We start from the raw sequence: 20,754 nt of genomic DNA, 5'->3' as shown, positions 1-20,754 counted from the left end.
CACGAAAAACGATAAGTACAGCAGGGACGCCTTCTCGTTCTTCTGGTGTCCATGTTTTTCACGCCTGTATATCAATTATATGTCCTTACGAACTTAAGCACCTTTCCTTGCTTTTATAAGCTCAGAAGTTGCTCATAACAAACCATACGTGTACGTATGGCACTTCCTCACACGTGAATAAAAAAGTTAGGTCCCCTACCATTGGCCTTAAATAAATTGAAAAGCTAGCCCCTTTTCCTTTTACATTCCGTCTTTAGGCAAGATGAGTGAACTGACATAAGCTCAGGTAAATATATGACAGACCGGGTTTGCGGCTTTCAGTTAAAAACTCACATCAAGGGTTGACGACAGCAGCTGTCTGTCAAGTGGGTAATGCCACATGAAAACATGTATATAACTAAAATCTGCAGTGAAATTTGCTCGCTTGTACACGGAAGAGCTGTCGCTGGGTGCTTACATCTTAGGAGCATGTTCTTTCTAGCACTGTTTATGAGCTTTGCCAACGCCATTTTAGCAGGTGAGTCACAAATATTTAACCACATTGGCACTGATAGTGAATTTAGTGCCTACTTAAATTTTATAACACCAACATTATGAAATATGATAGGGCCGATACGAAAATGTTCAAATTATTTCTCTTTCTGGTAGTACTAAACAATAATTAAAATTCCCGCTTTTCAAGATTCGGTGTTTTAACGGGTGCTAATAGGTACAGTAGGCCGCAAATGTTTGCGGGGACACGGACTCTACGCCAAATGTGGACTTCTAGTCGCTTCAGATGACATTAGTAGAGTGTGGATCATTGCGTAGGCCGCAAGAACAACTACTCATATACACCCGCCGCGGTGACTAAGCGGCTATGGCACTGCACTGCTAAGCACGAGGTCGCGGAGTGTAATCCCGGCCGCGGCGGCCTCATTACGATGTTGACAAAATGCGAAAACATCCATGTCTCTTGCATTGGGAGCACGCTGAAGATCCCCTGGTGGCCAAAATTTATCTCAAGCGTGCGTCATAATAAAATCGTGGTTTTGACATGTAAAACCCTTGAATTCACTTTATTTAATTCTACTACTCCTGCAAACTGAAATTCGTATTTCGATACGAATATCGCGTGAGCGTGACTGTGATGGCGAATTCTATCGGTCCCTTCTACCACGCTTAGATGTGACTACATTTGGCATTTGTCGCAGCGCAGCCTGGAACTACCTCCAGAACAATGTTTAGATTCTCGCTCCTATCGTCCTCATGTAATTTATTGAGACTAGCAAACACGAATGTGCAGCTATTTACAATTTGCACTAGACTAAGAGAACAGATTCCAAACGGAGAATATCCAGTTGATGCTGACGGAGAATTATGTGATTGGTTAAGATTAGACAATGCAGAGACAGATGCAGATTGGACAGATACAGAGAAAAGTGGACATCACTGGCAAAGACTTTTTTCGTGAAGGGGACATGAATAGGTTATTGATAACGTGACGTCTTTCAGGCGTCACGTTATCACATTTTTTTTCTCCCCGTGGGATGCGTTGAAATCTCTTGTGCTGCAGGATATTCCTTACCATAATATTGGCGTCATCCGCTAGCCCTAATAAGTTCTGTGCTCTAGGATACATGTAATCCCCACAATGATGTCCGTCAGTCAGTTCTACTATATACTTGCTGTAGATGTATTCCAGGTCGATATGTTGTTTGCCTACAGAACATAAGGAAAGCGACTGCGATCACTGGCGTTCATCTCGGGCCTTCTGTGCAAATGACGTGTTTTTCCTTTTCGCAGCTGCGGCTGTTCTTGTATAATTTGGCTCTCACAAGGTCATCAATCTATCATACGTCTACGCGCATCGCCGAAGATATATTAGGTCACGTCGTGATATCGGAAACCAGGACCCACAATACGAACCGGAGTGCAGCGGTCGCTACAGTTTGTTCGCTAAGGGCTCCAGTTGTAGCCGTATATTTACTTTGCGTGAAGTATTCTTGAACTCAACTCAGTTTTTGGCGTGCGTGTTGGCGTTTTCACTGGGCGATCTTGACAACTGTGTACTCTAAAAGTATGCATCACTGGGTATGTGCACTAGGCCCACTGGACATGTGCCCTCGAAGCCACTGCATATCTGCAACTGGGTATGTCAAACAGGGGTCATAGCGTACGCGCAACAGTAGGGAGTACGTGTTCGTTCGCTTGCTCACTCGATCGTTCCTTCGTTCGTTCGCTCACTCTTTCAACGTATAAAAACTCTAGGCAATAGGAAAACGACAAAGCGTGTTTAGCGCCACATGGGCCCCACCAGCTCAACACACGTCGGTGTCTTGGGAAGCAACAATTCCCGCAATGATTCGCGTTACGTAGATGTCAATTGCAGTTTGTCTGCCTACTTTTTTTTTGTCGTCGTCGTCACAACGTTCATAGCTTTACTGAAGGCACTGAAGGCTTTGTTTAGTGGGTCCAGATGTAATATTTCGTTTAAAGGTGCTTTTCCATGATATATACTGAAAATGGGGAGGGTCGTGTGTGCCACAATTCTGGTCTTATATGTTGTTCACGTGAATTCAGAAAAAATGACATGATTAGACCTTGTTTAAACCGTCGGCAAGAAATTTAGTTGAACGGTGGTACAGCGTTACAGGGATTTTATAAGAGCTTATGCTATTTTACTGAAAAACACTAATCATGGCCTTTTTTTCATAACAAGAACCGCCAGAGCACTCTGCGATAAAAAAAATCCTGAATTTTAGACATCGCTTCCCGACCACTTTACCACAGGAATCAATCTTTTAAATGATTGTAACTTCCCACCGTGTTGACATTTTTCTTAGATTATGCAGTTTTCGGCATGCACTGGCGTCATTAATGTTGCCAGAGTGCTTTGCAGCCAGCATGATGAAAAAGCTAAGCGGTATCTCGATCCGCTTATCTGAAGAAGAGTTGCGGAAGTGGTGAACTGGACAACAATACCGCGTACATAACGGCACATGACCGCTCCCTATATACATCAATTTTAGTTCAGCACCCTCCATCGCTTGCTCCATATTGCTACATTGGCTCTTTCAGGTACTGCATACACAATTCTACACGCTACGATACTACATCAATAGCAAAAATATTATTGAATGGTATACTTAAAACGTGTCACGTGCATGTTTAAATCCTTCAGATGTGAAATATGCAGGAAGTTTGAATGTCGTGCGCAAGACGATTTAGTAAACCGAGGGGGAATGTGCATGGTTGAGCACTCTGCTCAGTAAGAGTATTTCATCTTATGTAGTGGGTTCACACCTTTCGTTGTTTTTCACTACCTGTTGCATCAGTCATAATTTCCAAGTGGCTGGATAGGGGCTTTTCAAGCCTGCTAGACATAAACGTGTTGAGGATTTTATATGTGGTGTTCCTGTAGCATGCAATCCACATTCTGTTAACAAAACGAAACTCACTAAAGAATTAAAACATTAATACATTGTATAGCGGTATGCTTTTTATGATTCCTAAGTTGAAAGAAATGCCATGAAACTCAACAAATTGAAATGACGTCTGAAAGGGCTAAACGAGACATATTCCGCAAGTTGTCAAATACAGAGCGTCATTTCTGATTTCTCACTTCCTTTCTCAAGTCTCTCTCAGGGAAGAATTCGTTTACCCAAAGCTATTGCAGCAGAGAAGCGACGACGGACGGTTGCTCCTTCGAATTAACGACGACATGACGCTGCACCTGCAGAAAAGCTCAGTGTTGGCCGATGACCTCTTTTTCACGACCAATGCCGGCAGGCAGTCCGAAGATACATTGGTGAGAACATGGCAAATGAGTTCTGCGGCAGTCCGCAGGATGGAGGAGTGTTCATGAAGGGAAAGAAATCATCATTCATCCGACTTGTAGTGCGAAGCTACAGAGGAGACCCACGCGAGTTTCCCAGAAAGAAAGCCTCGCATCGGAAGAAATATTTGTCCTGGTCCGAGATCTGAACCCGAGACCAACGACTTTTCAGAGCTAGCAGATCGCTGAGTGAGAGCGAAATAATCGACAGCTGGAAGCACTGGGATATTAAATACGGACTGCTAGCCTCCTGGTTAGGCCAGTTGGTACAACGTAAAGGCGTTGGTCTCGAGTTCGAATCCCGGATCAGAATGGATCTTTCTTCAACTGCAAAGCTTTCGTTCTGAGAAACTCGTGTTGCTGTCCTTTGTAGCTTCGAGTTACTAACTGTCTAAATGACAATTTTCCCTTTCATCGGTGAGAACACTGTAAACATCTCTCAGCATGAATGACCATGGCACACGGTACGACTTCGATATATACTACTGAAGGGACCCTAATGCAAAAAGCAATTAAACCTGTAATATTAAATTGCCTGAATAACAGAAAAGCCACTTTTGCCGTGAAAGGAGGTTTTGTAAGCCATCAGAGGCGCAAAAACGAAAGACGAGTTGTCGCGACGCCGCTAAGCACCCGTGGCTCAGGCGTAGCAACTTTTCTTCAGTTAAGATGGACTGAAGTGCAACGTAAGAAAGCGACAGACTGTACTTGGCATGTTTAGAGAGCTTTACAATGCCCCAATGATCAAAACATACAAAAATGCAATGGAATCCGTAAGGTCACAGTGACATGCACCTTGCTGGGATTTTGGCGTGAAATGCAAGAAACGGTTGTTTGGCCTTCATTTTATCTCCATGCAGTTATACCGAAATAAATGAAAACAAAGTTTTGAAACAATACCTTACCTTCTCTGCCTTATCGGCCTTATCTGTCATATATGACCTGCCGAAAGTGACAAACTGTTTCTCTTGGGTGCCCCTTTAGTGTCTTTACTTAATGACAAAAATTTATCTTGCCGGCTTTAATTAAAGTCCTCTTTTTATACAGTGGAATGGCTCTCGTATAGAAGAAAACTTGTACCACGACAGCAAGTATCAATCGTCGATTATGCTTTACGAAGACGACCACTCAGTGAAAGTGGTAAGCGCGTCATTCATCAGATTCTTGAGTTTAATTTACTACAGTGTAGTATGACGGTGCACAAGTGAAAATGGATTTAGTCCCAAAAAAGCTTCAGACACATTCAAAATCTTGTGTCATCTAGTGCATAGTTTGCATGAATATCTTATAAGCACCGGGTTTATCAAGTGGACTTCTTTTTTTCCTTCTTTTTCAGGAAGGCATATTAAGCGCGACATTGAGGATAAAACCAATGCCATCAAGCGAACGCTCCGGAGATGCTTCAATACTTCATAAAGTTTACGAAATTGACGACGTAAAGCAAAAGTTTGACGAAAGTTAGTACGGAATGGGGTATTTTTGATATCTATATCAATCTTAGAGTCGCACAAGTCTTACGTTATTTTGTAGACTTAATGATTAGCCTGAAAGGCGTTCAGGCAACTGTTTGTAATGTCATTGTGTTTTTGTTATTGCCAATAGCGCTACCGACGCTCATAAAAGTGCTTGATCATATTTGTTTTGTTCTTTGTCTTGCTTGTACTAAAGGAATTCGTGAGGTATCTTCACTAACTGAATTGAGTGATGTAACGTCCCATGACAACAGAAGGCACCGTCAAACTATTTTCATTACAATTTTAGGAGAAAGTACCGAGAACGCCAAATGGTGGACAGTAGCATGTTGTCCTATGCTAAAAAGAAATAATCTGTAGGATGTTTCAAGCACAGCTTCAAGAACAACGCTACACCAAAATCGCAGGTCACCTAAAGCAGTCTTGCAAGCTACACGCGCCTTGAGTGCATGTGTTGAAACCAGGGTCGGTTCCATTGGGCGCAACATGCAAGCGTAGTTCACATCATTTCCCGTTCAAGCACTGTCCCAGTCAAGTTGACTTCTACAAACTCTTGCTTCTTCGAGATATGTTGCTGTCGTCTGCCTTTTTCAGCGGCTGACACTTGGATCACACCCTTCAATGTTCCTTGGTTCAACGCGCCATGGGGGCCGTCCAGTAAGTGTTGCGATATTTTCTTTACTTTTTCTGGCAGGTAAACTGGAATGACATGACGCGGTTAACTCTGTAGGGTGCATATTTAGTCGAGCTGGTAATCCGTTACTGCTCAGACCAAAGCACACGTAAAAGAATACGGTAGATAGAGAGAGAGACAGTGGTGGAGACAACCATGTGCCCCTGCGCAAACATAAGTTGAAACATAAGTAACCTATCTGCTGCTACTTTATTTGCCGAGAAAGCGACTTCTCCAAAATGTTTAGAGAATGGCCTGCAGTAGCTGTTCAAACACAATTTAACTTCATTTTCCGTATTTCTCGTGGCAAATCAATAATTAACGCTGAAGAAGAAAGATTTTTTGCAACTGCCTTCGATCCTAACAAGAAATGTCAGCTTCTTCAACAAATGCTCATACAGCTCAATGAATTCCAAATGCGTGCAGTGGCTTAAAATCATAGTCACCGAAAACGGCTGTCACTGCTTGCAAGCGCAGGGCCACATACCACTGCCGGACTGGCTAGCTGTTTTGACTGGTACTATCTGTCTGGTAGCGCCTGACAAACCTTCCTTTCATTTAACGGCAGAACTTTATCTGTATGTGTTAAAACACTCTTACAGAAAACGCCAAGAATGATTGGCGTAATGCATTTTCGGAGGCGTGCCCCAACCATACAGCTTCTGTTCACAGGTCGTGCCATGGAATGCCATCTAGTAAACCACACAATGTTACCTGTTGCTCACTAGAAGTATATCACAGACAAAAATATGCTGAAATAAAATCTACTGCAAACATTGTCACACGCAACAGGTTACACGTGCCCCCACATGCCTGCCATATTTCACAACCAAAGCGCTGTCGCGAAGTTATGACGACGAGGCAAAGCACCGGGCTTTTGCATGTGATTCCATACAGACAAGACGAAAGAGCTGGGCTTGTTGCGTACATTTACGTACACCTAATGCGTAGCTAACATTTCAAACAAGCGTCATTTAACGTAGAAGCCCTGATCCCGTGAACAACTAGCACGCATTGGAGAAGCTCCTCCACCATCATCATCATAATCAGCCTATTTTATGTACACTGCAGGACAAAGGCCTCTCCGTGCGGTGCCCAATAAACTCTGTCTCTACGGCCACATCCCTTATGGTGACAGCGTCTACTGTCACCTATAGGTTATTAGACACTGTGCCAAAGGGTAGTATTCTTCATAGTGAAATCCCGAGCTCTTTAGTCATACCGTTCGCAAAAATGTCCATAAGCCCCGTGTTGCAGAATCCGGTAACGATAATCCGCCGAAAACGTGGGAGTCTACTGATCGTCGCGTCATTTATGAACCACAAAGATAACCACAATGTGGTGCTCTTTTTAGTAGGCATCAAAGAGAAAGCCTAAAATTGACATTTCATACGAACATCGTATTCCAGTCGAATTTGCTAATCGTAGCGCTTTTTGAAGTTTTATGTTTAGTCCCTTGACAATACAGAAGAAAGGGCCTCGGAATGAGAAGCTACAGTAGGTGGCATTATAGGCGCTAGCCGACCATGCGCTGAAGAAAAATATTACTTTGTTGCTCACTGGTGCCACGTCAATACACCCATAGACTGGCAATCGCAGCATGCTCAGTTTGGGTATCGAAGTTTCGTATCTCGCACAACCAGATAATTTTTTACAGTCTGTACGATCTCGCTACTCTAAATATTCATGCGAAACAAAATGATTGCAAATCCAAAAATCACGTTTGCGATTGTCCTGCAGCTAATCGCAGCATGCGAAAGTTGCCCGTAAATGGAACTGGTTCGAAAAACATTATTCAATTAACGGTATTAGTCTAATGCCTCCGTGGTGCTGTGTGCGCAATTGTACATGCGCCGCATAGATGTTGAGATACTTCTCACGGAAACTCAGCTGCAAGTTTGAATAATATGCCCACGCTGTTTTAGTGAAATGATTTTTTAGGTTGATGGCTGGGTGTTTGTTCTGAGTGTCCGTACGTCTGCATGTAGCAGGTCCACTTTTCCTTTTTTGCAGTGTCTACATCAAGCTTATCCTTCATGAGGCTTGACATAGCTTTTGAAGCTTGTTAGACTGCAAATTATTCACATTCTTGTATCTGACATTCCTGCAGAAAGTTCTCGCGTGTCGTCCGCATTCTGTAATCTCTGAAAAGTTCACCGGAGAATTGTCAGCGCTTAATCTGTTTTCCAACGGTACTTTTTTTCGTGATTCGGAAGGTGCAAGAAATGAGGTGAAACTAAATTCTGGATGGGCAGAGTAATTCTGCACCTGAAATAAGCTGTAAGATGCTGTATATCTCGCAGCTCAGTCAGCACCACCGGCAAATAGGGAGCTGCCCGAAGAGTACGTCGCAGAAGTCCATGTAGTGTCTTGCAGCAGCCACGAGAAGGAGTTCGAGACAAACGAAGAACTCATCGCCTACATCGCCGTCCTAATGAACGCAGTAAGCCCTACTCTTCCTGAGCGGTCTCTGTCCTGTGTATCTTCTGCTCTATTAGCCCCGAGAACGAACACGAGCGGCGCTGCGAGCGCCGCTCGCGTGACGTCAGGGCACGGACTCGCGCCTGTCGTCTGCTACAGTTCGTGCGTTGTACGGGCGCTTTCTGCGGTGTTTTCGTTTGTTCGCCCATGTTCTCTCTGCTTGTATACTTATGGTGGTCGTCTCAAATATATTTTTACGACGTCTTCCTTTGCGAACATTTATTCAAAGAGCTAATTTTTTAGACAACAATGCAGCTCTCGAAGGCAACGCTACAGTGCCAGCCGAAGCGACGCAGACCAGCCCATTGCGGGTTTTTCATACGGGAAAGACAATCGCAAAAGCATAGCCTATAGGAATCCAGTTATGATACCATACCTGCCGCGGTGCAACAAGTATGTCACAAAGCTGGCTATATATGACTTCTACAGCAGTTACGTTGATTTTATTCCGCTAAAACAGGTTTGCTCACGACGAGTAGTCCATGGTATAATATCGAATTTTTGCATTTCCTCACAGAAACGCTCGGCAGTAGCACGGTCACTTAACTAATACTGGAGCTTAGATTCTACACGCCTCACTTGCTTCTTTAACTGCTCGTCAACATTAGGCGGTTCTTCACGTGTTTATTTTTTTTTAAGCGGCGGAAATTTGAAGTAAAGTTAATGAAGGCTTACAGCTATTTACAGAGTACAAATAGGAATGTACCAATATATATTCCCTTTTCCGTGCTACACGTTCAACTCACCTCTTTAGAGCGCGTTTGTTAATGATTAATAATGCATGTTATGTTCCTCTTTTTTTGTCTATGTTACGAAGTGTATATCATTTATTTATTTCAATGCCGCAGTGTGTTTTGCATTGCTATCGTGGAAATATTTTACTGTGCTTTCATATATTGTATAACTGCAATGTTTTATGGCCACTATATAAATGTAATTTATATGGCGCTTGATGTGTTACCCCATGCAGCCATATTGTACCTAAGAGGGTGAGATTACCTCAAGCCGCGTCTGTGCGGCTTTTTTCCCGCATCTACCTCCATTTACAACTCCTCTGTACATGTGTGTGCGTAAATGAAAATTAATAAATCAAATCAAATCAAACTCACTTGAGAAATTTACTGGTGCTTGTTGCTTGAGGAATATACATGACGAATCTGTTTGGCAAACTGACACAGGCTGCTCGGCCCAATTTTTTTAGTGAAGTATGCCTGCTGGACCGCATAGCTGCAGCCAGAAAGCAGTCGAAGCGTCAATGACTAGTAGTATGGGACATATTGAAGATATCGAAATTCCCCTGTGGAGGGTCAGAAATCAAGTGAAAGTATATGCAAGGCTTGTGGTGCTTTCTTTATGAATGTTTGCGATTGGATTGGAGCAAACTTAAATTAGCCTGCAAGGTTCTCTTTTAAGTACCGACGAAGCGAATAGTTATCCGTTTGTATAATTAAATAACGCTGGATCGAGACATGGTGAGACAAAAAGGTGCTTGAATTTTCCTTTTGTAGGCAATCTAAGCTGCGTAGTAGTAGCTCGAGAATACTTTAGCCATTCCAGTTGGCGCTGTAAAAAAATGCTTTATGGTTTTAATTCGAAGTTGAAGTGAACTGATGGGTTTCGCGAACATAGCGTGCCTCGCCATACGGACAGTCGATTGCTACCGTTACGTGATCAGGGGTGTGCCATATTGTCGATAAAGGCTACTGAGGGCCACTATGATACATTTCATCACTTTCAATTGAGTGGCTGTTGATCTAAACAACGAAACTTTTCTCTCAGGTGATTGCTGCTATGGTGTTTGTGAATTAACTATGTAAATACTCTACATGACACGCCGTCGTGTTAGCAGCCATGAGCAATTCGTTTTTTGGAGGCCTGTTTCAGAGGGGGATGAAAGTAGCAGCAAACATTTTCATAAGAAATGCGCGCCTAACTATTTTTTACGCATTAATGAATGGCCATATTTGAATAGAACAACACACCAGAGTAATAGGAATCATGATGACAGCTTCGCTGGGCAGTGTCTTTCTAACATCGGATAACATGTTGACGCCAAGTACCAAATTTTTCTTCCACGTAAAATGCAATACCTCTCATAGCTAAATACTAAAGGAATGTTAAGTGTTTAGCGAAGCATCATACACAACTTCGCGTGTTGAATTTGCAGATATTCTTTTTTTAGTCAAAATTTACCGATAGACACGGCGCATATATGCATTGCAAAAACTTGTAGACCCCTTTAACGCTACTTAGCTTGCGATATCCAAGTCGCAAAGTTTCTCGACTCACACGCTTTTGAAGAAGAAACTGTGGTTAAGGTATTACAGCTGAAAGAAGCCGACTTATTCATCAATACGTACGGCTCGAGCCACCTATACCCCAAGCATACACGAAGGGAACGAGCGCGCGCGGCAGCCGAGCGAGCCGGAGCGAGCGGCGTCCTGGCCGTGACGTCACTCGCGAGAGGGCGCCATTCCTCTTTCTCGGGGCTAATACACAAGATACTGGTCTCGATTTCTTATGTTGTATCATTTAACCCTGGTCACTTAACAAGTCCTTTGAAAACTTTGCGTATTTCGTTTACAAACAGAGAGTGATCATCATTATTATCCGCCTGTTTTATGTCCACTGCAGGACGAAGGTCTCTCCCTGCGATCTCCAATTAGCTCTGTCCTGCGCCCACGAATGTCCTAATTTCAACACTCCACCTAGTCTTCTGTCGTCTTCGACTGCGTTTGCCTTCTCTTGGTACCCATTCTGTAACCCTAATCGTCCAGTGGTTATCTAACCTAAGTAATACATGACCTGCCCAACTCCATTTCTTTTCACTTGATGTCAGTTAGAATATTGTCTATACCCGTTTGCTCTCTGATCTAAACCGCTCTCTTTCATCTCAACGTTATGCCTAGCAATCTTCGTTCCGTTGCTCTTTGCGCGGTTCTTAACTTTCTCTCAAGCTTCTTTGTCAGTCTCCAAGTCTCTGCCCCATATATCAGCACTGGTAAAATGCATTGATTGTATACCTTACTTTTCAATGATAATGGTAAGCTTCCAGTCAGGAGTTCGCGATGTCTGCCGTATACGATGCAACCCATTTTCATTCTGTGAATTTCCATCTCATGATCAGGGTTCACAGTACATAATTGACCTAGGTAAACGGACTACTTCACAGACTCTAGAGGCCGACTGGCGATCCTGAACTCTTGTTCCTTTGCCAGGCTATTGAATATTATCTTTGTTTTCTGTATATTAATCTTCAACTCCACTCTTTCACTTTCTCTGTTAAGGTCTTCAATCATTTGTTGTAAGTCGTCTGCATTAATGCTGAATAGAACAATGTCATCGGCAAATCGAAGGTTGCTGGGATTTAGAACGACATAAAGCTGAGCTAGATGGTAAGGATTCATTATGCAAAAAGGAGGTGAGGCATGCGGACAGGACACAAGAGTAGAGAAGTGGACAACACGAACGCCAACTACTAACTGAAGGGAGCACTGAGGCGAAAAAGAAAGAAGACACAAAACTCATCTGCGCAAGCTCAAGAAAGGTATCACCACGTGTCAGTCGGGTACATGTGTCGGTCTACGTGAGAGATAACTGTTAAGGCACGCGTCTTATAGATACGCGTCTTATGGTTGAGGCATAGCATATCTATAACGGCGGAAGAGCGTGCGGGAGTCAGCCTTGGGTTACCTTACATAAGGAAGAGATTAAGTGCCTTAACAGTTATCGCTCATGTAGACTGACACATGTACCCAACTGACACATGGTGATACCTTTCCTGAGCTTGCGCAGATGAGTTATGTGTCTTCTTTCTTTTTCGCCTCAGTGCTCCCTTCAGTTGATAGTCAGCCTTCGCGTTGGTCCACTTCTCTACTTTTGTTTCCTGTCTGCACGCCTCACCTCTTTTTTGCATAATGTTGCTGAGATATTCGCCATCGATCCTTACTCCTAAGCCTTCCCAGTTTAATAGCTTCAATACTTCTTCCAAGCACGCAGTGAATAGCATTGGAGAGATTGTGTCTTCCTGTCTGACCTCTTTCTTTATAGGTATTTTCCTGCTTGTGTAGAATTAAGGTACCTGTAGAGCCTCTATAGGTATTTTCCAAGGTATTTACGCAAGCGTTCTGTACTCCTTGACTACGTAATGCCGCTATGACTGTTGGTATCTCTATTGAATCAAATGCCTTTTCGCAATCTATGAAAACCATATAGATAGGCTTATTATACTCTGGGGATTTCTCGATAACCTGATTAATGACATGGATGTGATCCATTGTAGAGTATCCCTTCCTGAAGCCAGCCTGTTCCCTTGGTTGACTAAAGTCCAGTGTTACCCTTATTCTACTGGAGATTATTTGGTAAATATTTTATATAATACTGGTAGTACGCTAATGGGCATATGATTTTTCAATTCTTTAACGTCTCCCTTTTTGTGGATTAGTATAATGTTTGCATTATTGCAGTTTTATGGGACCTTTGCAGTCAATAGACACTTCGTATAAAGAGCCGCCAGTTCTCCAAGCAGTATGTCCCCTCCCTCTTTGATGAAATCGGCTGTTATTCCTCTATTCCTACCGCTCTCCCTCTTTCCATGTCTTGCAAGGCACTTCTGACCTCAGCGCTAGCTATAGGAGGAGTTTCTGTATCCTGTTTGATAGAAAAAAATAAGTCAGTTAATAATCACACATTAGGCAGATTTACTTTGCCTGTAGCGCTACTGGCTTTTGCGGAATACTGGGTTATCGGAGACGTGGGTATTTGGTTGGCGGTGCCATGCCATCCAGTGTCGAATTTGCTGCAGTATTTGCTGCAGAAGCATCAGTGGGAGGAATATTACATCTCCAGCCGAAGTGTTGATCATCGCATTTGGCATTTCCAGGTGAATATATGGTACGAAGGAATGGAGAACCCCAGAATAAGGACGAAAATCGTGGGCATAACCCGCAATACAGTAAGCACCAAACTTTTATGGCATTATTTATGACGAAAGCTCTGGGGTGGGTTTAAAGTGCGGCATGTAACCAGCTTGTATCAAATGTTTCCGAATGCGATTGCTTTTCCCTGTGTGTACATTGCGGACACCGACACACAAATTGCACGTCAGGTATCACGCCGGAAGTTTTTGTATAAGTGAAAGTGATGGACGCATGGCGCATGATTCAGCAGTCTATACATAACACGAAAATAAAGTGTAAGTACTTATGACGTAAAAATGTATTATCATCAGCACTCATTTTTACATCTATTTTTTTTTTCAGGATGGTGACTACGAAGTAAGGGAAGACGGTTATTTAATTGCTGACAGAACTCTCAACAGATTCTCCGAGTATGCCGACAAAAGTATCCCTGGACACCCTGACGCCGTTTACTTGATGACCAGGTTTTTCTTCGATTGATATATTTACATAGGAAGACTGAAATATTCACGAAATTTGCAGCCAGCATTCTTCTGCACCAACCACACTGCATCGAAAAGAGTTCCGTGTTGTTGTGTGCCCATCAAAAAATATTGGAAAATCTTATCCATATATTGCGATTTTTTAGTCGTGGAATATGTTGAAGCATTTAAAGAGATGTGAAGCATTATAGAAATATGTAAAAATAATGTTACCATTCTTTATACACAGTTCGTTCGTTAACATGACTACAACATTGTCATTTCACTTTACAGCCAGGAAATGGCATCTATTTCGCTTTCTGGAACTATCGACACTGGCGTCGCAGGTAAGCGTCACGAGTCTGAAAATACGTGCGTCTTCGTGCTCGAAACTAAGTACATGAAATAAATAAAAACAATTACGCAAGATAAACAGTAATATATAAAACGATCACAGATTACAATAGGTTGCTAGTATGACAACAATCGCAAATGGTGCTGGGTCAAAAAGAAACTAGTGCTCCTATACAGCGATTGAATGTAAAACAAAAGACCTGCTCGAAAAAGACCTAGAAAGCAAAACTTTTTACTCACGCATAAGGTGGCAAGGTGGTGGCCTGGGATAACGTTGGCCACCTTTTCTGAAACAGGTCTGGCATTCGTCGGAACGCTGTGCGGATTCCAGAATGTCGCCATTGGTGAAGACCCGGCTGGCAGCTTCAAAGGAGTTTACCCAGCTGCCCACGAGCTTGCACACACGTATGTTGTTTTTTTGAACCGCTTATTTATACTACCTGCTACATATTCATTGTTATTCAATTGAGAATAAGTTGAAACTGAATACCTCAGTACCCTCCCGAGTTTCCGTGCATACACTATACCGCAGTGTTGCACAAATTATGTTTGCGTTACAGAGCACAATTTGTGGCGTTATATATCTGCGTGTGTCGCCGACGCTGTATGAGAGAAGGCTGAGGGGAGTTAGAGGGGTTATTTTGTTTGGTAATTAAGGTCGTACGAAGGACCCTGACAATAAGGTCATAGAAGAAAATAACTGTCATGTTTGCTTGGATGGTGTAATTAATAAGGAAAAGAGACATGGCCATTGGCTAAAGCACAACTTCATGCAGGCGCGACGTGGACCTACGTCTTCCACCAACTTTCCACTACTTACGTCATCGCCTACTGCTTAGTTTGACCACTCGTGCATATTATTTTGTAGTTTACATTTATTTTGCTGTCGTGTGTTGAGGTAATATTTTTATATCCTTTTATGTATTGTGACAGAAACTGTCTTTCTCGAAACCTTGTTTCTTATTCGATGTCTTCACTGGGCCCACGCAATACAATATATATTTATTTAATTTTTCACTAAGCACCGGACGTGCCACCCTAGGGAAAGTTTAAGGAAATGCGGTGATTTTATAGTTATCCAGGAAATAGCTTGGGTGTCGAAAGGGTTAATAATGCCATTTTTTAAAATTTGCAGCCTTAGTAATGCGTGCATATAATTCCTGGACCACTGCAGGCTGGGCTCAGCCCATGACGGTGATCCCGGAGTGAGAGCAATACCCAACAACCCGGGAGCCAAAGATTGTCCCTGGGAAGAGGGCTACCTCATGAGCTACGCGGACGGTGGCACCAAAAAGTTCGAGCTGTCACCATGCAGCCAAGGCCAGATACGGGCGCTACTCAGGTACATCTTGGCGAACTGAGAATTAACACCGAAATCAATCCAGAACAAATGCCGCGAATGATTCACGTAGACATAATGTGTTTGGTTGTTTACGGAAGAAGGAAAAAAAGAACAGCTTTGAAGCGAACGACAACTTTGAAACAATTACGAAACAAGCCAAAGGGAAAGGTTCATGAGGAAGGGTCCTAATAGCGCCATGGTGTAGGCAGACAACACGTTCCGACTGAGCTGGTGGATTTGTCACCTGACATAGAGAATCCTGAACTGCACCCCAAAAACCTGCCGCGACTTTAGCGATGCCACAAGACATCTGGAAAGCATGTCTTGCTTGCTCTCTTCCCGTTATTCTGTGCATTAGAACTGTAATGAGCGAGGTAAAGTGGACAGCAAACGATGTCCTAGACATTGTCCTCGAGAGACAGAGCTTGTGTGGCACCGGCCCCATTTGCGAGCTGTACAATTTCGTGCATTCAGCAGACTCATGGCATCAAGGCGCATGCACCAACAAATACGATGAAAGCGAATGTACCTTCTGTGGCTGGCACGCTGCACTCCAGCGCGAATCTATACGATAAAGGCCAGGAATGCACTGTGAGCGTAAGTTAAGGCCATGGAGTCAGCATCAGATTTTAGAGCAAATGACTCAGTCGATGGCTGTGGCGCTCTCTTTGGAGCAATATTCTTGTTTAGAGTCTCGCTTACATTAAAAAAACTGCAGAGTTTTTCTTTTAAAATTACAGGCACGTGCCGCAGACATGCTTGGACGAAACCTCCGACAAGGATTACATGTCGAGTCATCGGAAAGCACCAGGCCAACTGATCAGCGCCGAAGATTACTGCAACATTCTGTTGAAGAATCAGGGACGCGGCGTTCCGTTGATGGTATAACTTCAACGCAACTGTTTTTTACTACACTCACAAGCTCGGCTTACTACTAATATATCTAGCATACTCAGACACGAAAGAAAGCTTTAATGGCGTCTTGCTGTTTGATACCGTGTGTATTCTATAAAAGAAAACTAAAACAGCAGCTGTGTATGAGTATTTATGCGGCAGCCAAAGGAGAGATTGGTGCATTTATGCAGATATCAAAAGCAACAGCGCTTGTTTTAATTAGTGCAAAGTTTGCTTTTGCTCTACAGCGAATTTGAGAGCAGTAGCGTATGTCCACGCATTTCGGAGGGCGCAGGAATTAATGCTGTAGCAGAAGAGTACGGCAATGTGCGCATAGTCGTTCTTGATCACAGCATAACTGAGCTAATAAATTTCTTGAAATTCCTAATTTTAATTAAAACATTACTTTTCAAACACTCCCCGCACCCTCAACCACCTATCCCGGCACCACTGACTTCCTGGCAATTCTCCCGCAATTAAATAGCGGAAATCCTTGAGGAACACACAAACATGTAAAAATAAATTGGCGGCTTTTGCTTGGTGATAATGCAGCTGTCACAGTACATGAGTTTAGAGTCGAAGGAATCACTTGAGTCTGATCTCATTTTTCCTGAAATGTTATTATCCGAGTGCATATTAATACTTCTGCGCTCGGAAGGTGTTATAGAAGTATGTGACGTTGGGCAACGTTTCATTGTTTTTCCTTTTTAGAAAGCGGACATGCTAGAAGAATGCCGGTTTCAATGCTGTTTGAGAACGTACTATGGCCCTGGTAGGTGTAATACGGAATTCGTCCCCGAAGGAATGCAGTGTGCTGAAGGCAAGGTATGTAGCTCCAGTATGCTTGTATCTTTACCGCCTTCATTTAAAAATATTATTCTAACAGACTTTTCATACATCACATAGAACATACAGCCTATACTCCATGGGATATTGTTTCGTCTTCTGGTAGCCTATTCAGGAGTGGGAACTTGTAATTTTTACAGCAATGACTTTAACGACATGTCCTGAATATAGGACGCCCACGGAGTCCCAAACCCGTGGGTTGTCCTGCCCACAATCACCGCAAAACGCTGATTCATCGTCGTTCTATTCTAAAATTGACAGTGGCTCAGCTCGGCTATGCCAGGATATACGTAGCGAAAGCTAAGGTATAGCATGGGTAGCCTTAGTTAACCTTGACTGCAAGTCCAGCTTAGCCTGGTTGTCTAGCTATGTTGCGGCGTTTAGCCAGTCATTCGGTGCGCTGTTCGTCTGTTTCCTGGGCGATTCGTTTCCTCTTCATCTCATTCCGATGTCGATTCCAGGCCTCCTCCTGCTTATAAGAATTGTCGCCGTCCATACTGTCGCCTGAAATGTGGTTGCGGTGCATGCGAGCTCTCCTTTTGAATCCTCCGACATGTTATTAGGCATGTGACGCAGCTGGCGAAGTGAGCGGAGGCGAGCGCAACAACGAGCAACGTGGTGTGACGTCATACCAAACGGTGGCGGCGCAAAGGCGCGGCGCTGCGCAGCGGCGGAACACCTGTGGCTTGGTGCATTGCTCGGTGCTACTAGTGGCACATGCGCAGTAGTGACTAGGGAGCGAGAGAGAGAGAGAGAAGTATCCGGGGCGAGGCGCGCGTTGTGACGTCATGTGCCTCCTCGGAGCACCGTCACGGCGAAATCGTAAGTTCCCGGTCAGTAAAGCTTTCGCTTTAAAATGTCCGCCCAGGCGCTACAAGGATTTTCAGGGACGGCTTGGACGCAGGCACAATGCGCCTGTACACCTTGTCAGTTCGAGTGTCCGGCAGCTACTTGAAAATTCGAGGACCTCATCCCTTGCTTGTGATGCAATCCATGCATAATGTGATTGACCATAAATTTGAAATCTCCGCTCTTTTGGCGGTTTGAACTGCGTAACGCTACACCCGACCGTTCTTTTTGCATGTTACATAACAAGCACAGAAGGATTTTATCAAGTCCATTACTTTTTAGCGGAATGAAGAGCACCAGTATTCATAGACATCTCAATTAGCAACAGAGCGGCAATGGTCTACTAATGAGGAGAAAGTGCTCCAAAAACGAGGAGTTTCACATTAATTTGTTAACTAATGACGGCTTTGGTAAGCTGCATTGCAAACTTGTTTCAGTAGGTGAACAAAAGCTTTCACTGTGTGATATTCCGGCTGGTCTACGAAAATTTGCTTCACCCTACACGTTGCACAGACATCTCCAAATAATTAAATTACGCTTTTGTTTTCAGACTTGCCGAAAGGGTGTCTGCGGCGACTTCAAATGGGAGCGCTAACACTTTCACGGTAGCATCGATGCCTTCAAAATGCGTCACACGGTGGCGTGCCTACATTTATCTCATTAGCTTCGAAAATCACACTAACGTGAAAGTCAATGCTAAAAATAAAGTTTTCTTGCTTTTTTGAAATCTGCGGTATTAATTTATGCTGCCAAGCATGCATCACGTTTGAGTTTTGGGTTCCTCAACTTTTCCGAAATGGGCAATTCTGAATGGCTATATAACAGCTGGAAGGTTGCTTCTGAAATTTTGTGAAATTCAGTGTGTATCTACGCGTAGCACTAAGTTTCTGTGTCTGTGCACTAAAGTTTGGAGGAATTGGCAACGAAGCCATGGTGACTGGACTTGAAGTTGCAGTGCACACAGCAATAAGTAGTTTTTTTTAACCCTTAAATCTTTTTTTCTACGTGAACATTCATATGCGCCTGCATATATATTTATATATATATATATATATATATATATATATATATATATATATATATATATATATATATATATAGATATTGAGCATTCATATATAGATATGAATGCTCAAGTAGGTAGTCATGATTTCACACAACGAAGTGCCGTTGTCTAGCTTCTTCCTTTGTTGTGTGTCTTAACAAGCGTAAAAAATATGCCTCATTCTCGTCGTAGCTAAATGATTGCTGCACAAGAGTTCTCTCTAGTATGTTTTTAAAGCTGTCCTTGCTAATCCAACGCACGTAGCCTGAGCCTCAGTCGTAGTTTTATCTGTAGGCATGCTCATGACCACTCCTCGTTGACAGGTACCAAACTATGCAGTCACCGGTAGATGTTGCAGGTAGGTGCAGTCCAGAGTCGAAACTCGGTCACTCCAGACACATTGGTGGTATACGAACAGATCGCTAAGGAGAGCCAATACAGATTCTTGATTTGTGTAAATGCAGGCGGTCGTACAATCACACGGGCCTGACATTTCATCACCTGGATAACACAGTGTAAGAACCGATTCATGAACTTACCTAATAATACGCTTTTTAGGACACTTAAACCGACATGGGGCACATATTAGCACAAATCTTAACGGAACACTAATGAAAAATAAGTCAATCAAGATTGAAGCATTAGGCTGCTGTAATAACGAATCTGTTATGCATAACAAAAAAGCAGCTTTTGCGAGGGAGAGAACGACGAAAATTAGGGTGATTGGCGATGATTTATTGGCATCCCGCTTGAGACGGGACGGTGACAAATAGTAACCAAGCCTGCTGGAGTGGATCAGCTGGGCTCAAGATGCTTTTCGTTCTAGCATTTTTGTATAGGCAAATCTTTAATGTTTTTTTTTCCTTTTCTGAAAACTTCTCAACCTACCTTGAACCGTTACCTATGCCTGTAATGGATCCGGTATCACTCGCTCTTTCTCTCTCCTGCTTTCTTTTCACCGATACTGTAAACATCTTTTGCTTCTCTCCACTGCTCACCGATTGATGATTCGGTCCACTTTAAATGCAAGCGCATCTGGAAGGTGCGCGTTACTTCCGGGTATCACTGGGTGAATTCCTTCGCATTCCATTAGGATGGGCGGAGTGGCCTCCCATTTTTTTGCTGCAGCACAGACCTGCCTCATCTTGTTGCGAGCATTTGCTCCGGCATGTCTTTGTTCTTCGGCAACCAGCTCGTGCGTTAAATAGCAAGGCACAATACGCTTGCGCATCATGGGATCCCTTCACAAAAGTTCTTGAATATAAGTTAGAGCGTGTTCAGAAAAGGGCTGCAAGATTGGTCATGGCCATCTACGACTACAAAATTAGAGGTTCGCAAATCCGGGACAGTCTAGAGTGGAAGTTACTGTCCACACGCAGAAAAATAATCAGGTTAAAGCTTTTACACAACTTTAACAGTGGTAACACTGGAAATGATTAGAACATATATTTAAAACCACATCATTATCAGTCTAAGAGACGCGACAATTCCAAGAAAGTAAGGGCCTACCAAAGTCGTATTAATGTATTTAAGTTTTCGGTCTTTCCGCGAACGATTGCAGAATGTAATTTGCTCCCGGATGAGGTAGTGTCTGCACCCAA

The 20,754-nt window shown here is 43.2% G+C and overlaps 1 protein-coding gene across 1 annotated transcript; it reads left to right on the top strand.

Moving 5' to 3' along the window:
* The first annotated feature begins 307 nt into the window (after positions 1–307).
* LOC135917890 (venom metalloproteinase antarease TserMP_A-like) lies at positions 308–18,835 on the top strand. Its single transcript, XM_065451506.2, has 14 exons — positions 308–517; positions 3,618–3,790; positions 4,865–4,957; positions 5,154–5,274; positions 5,884–5,946; positions 8,266–8,405; positions 13,326–13,397; positions 13,705–13,826; positions 14,118–14,170; positions 14,474–14,582; positions 15,352–15,519; positions 16,260–16,401; positions 17,125–17,238; positions 18,659–18,835. The coding sequence occupies exons 1-14, from the start codon at positions 373–375 to the stop codon at positions 18,701–18,703; spliced, it is 1,560 nt and encodes a 519-aa protein (XP_065307578.2). The 5' UTR covers positions 308–372; the 3' UTR covers positions 18,704–18,835.
* Positions 18,836–20,754: the final 1,919 nt, after the last annotated feature.

The sequence above is a fragment of the Dermacentor albipictus genome, chromosome 10 (assembly GCF_038994185.2).
Source record: "Dermacentor albipictus isolate Rhodes 1998 colony chromosome 10, USDA_Dalb.pri_finalv2, whole genome shotgun sequence".
Taxonomy (NCBI): Eukaryota; Metazoa; Arthropoda; class Arachnida; order Ixodida; family Ixodidae; genus Dermacentor; species Dermacentor albipictus.
The sequence above is the reverse complement of the archived record's forward strand: the minus strand, read 5'-3'. Positions and strand labels throughout refer to the sequence as shown.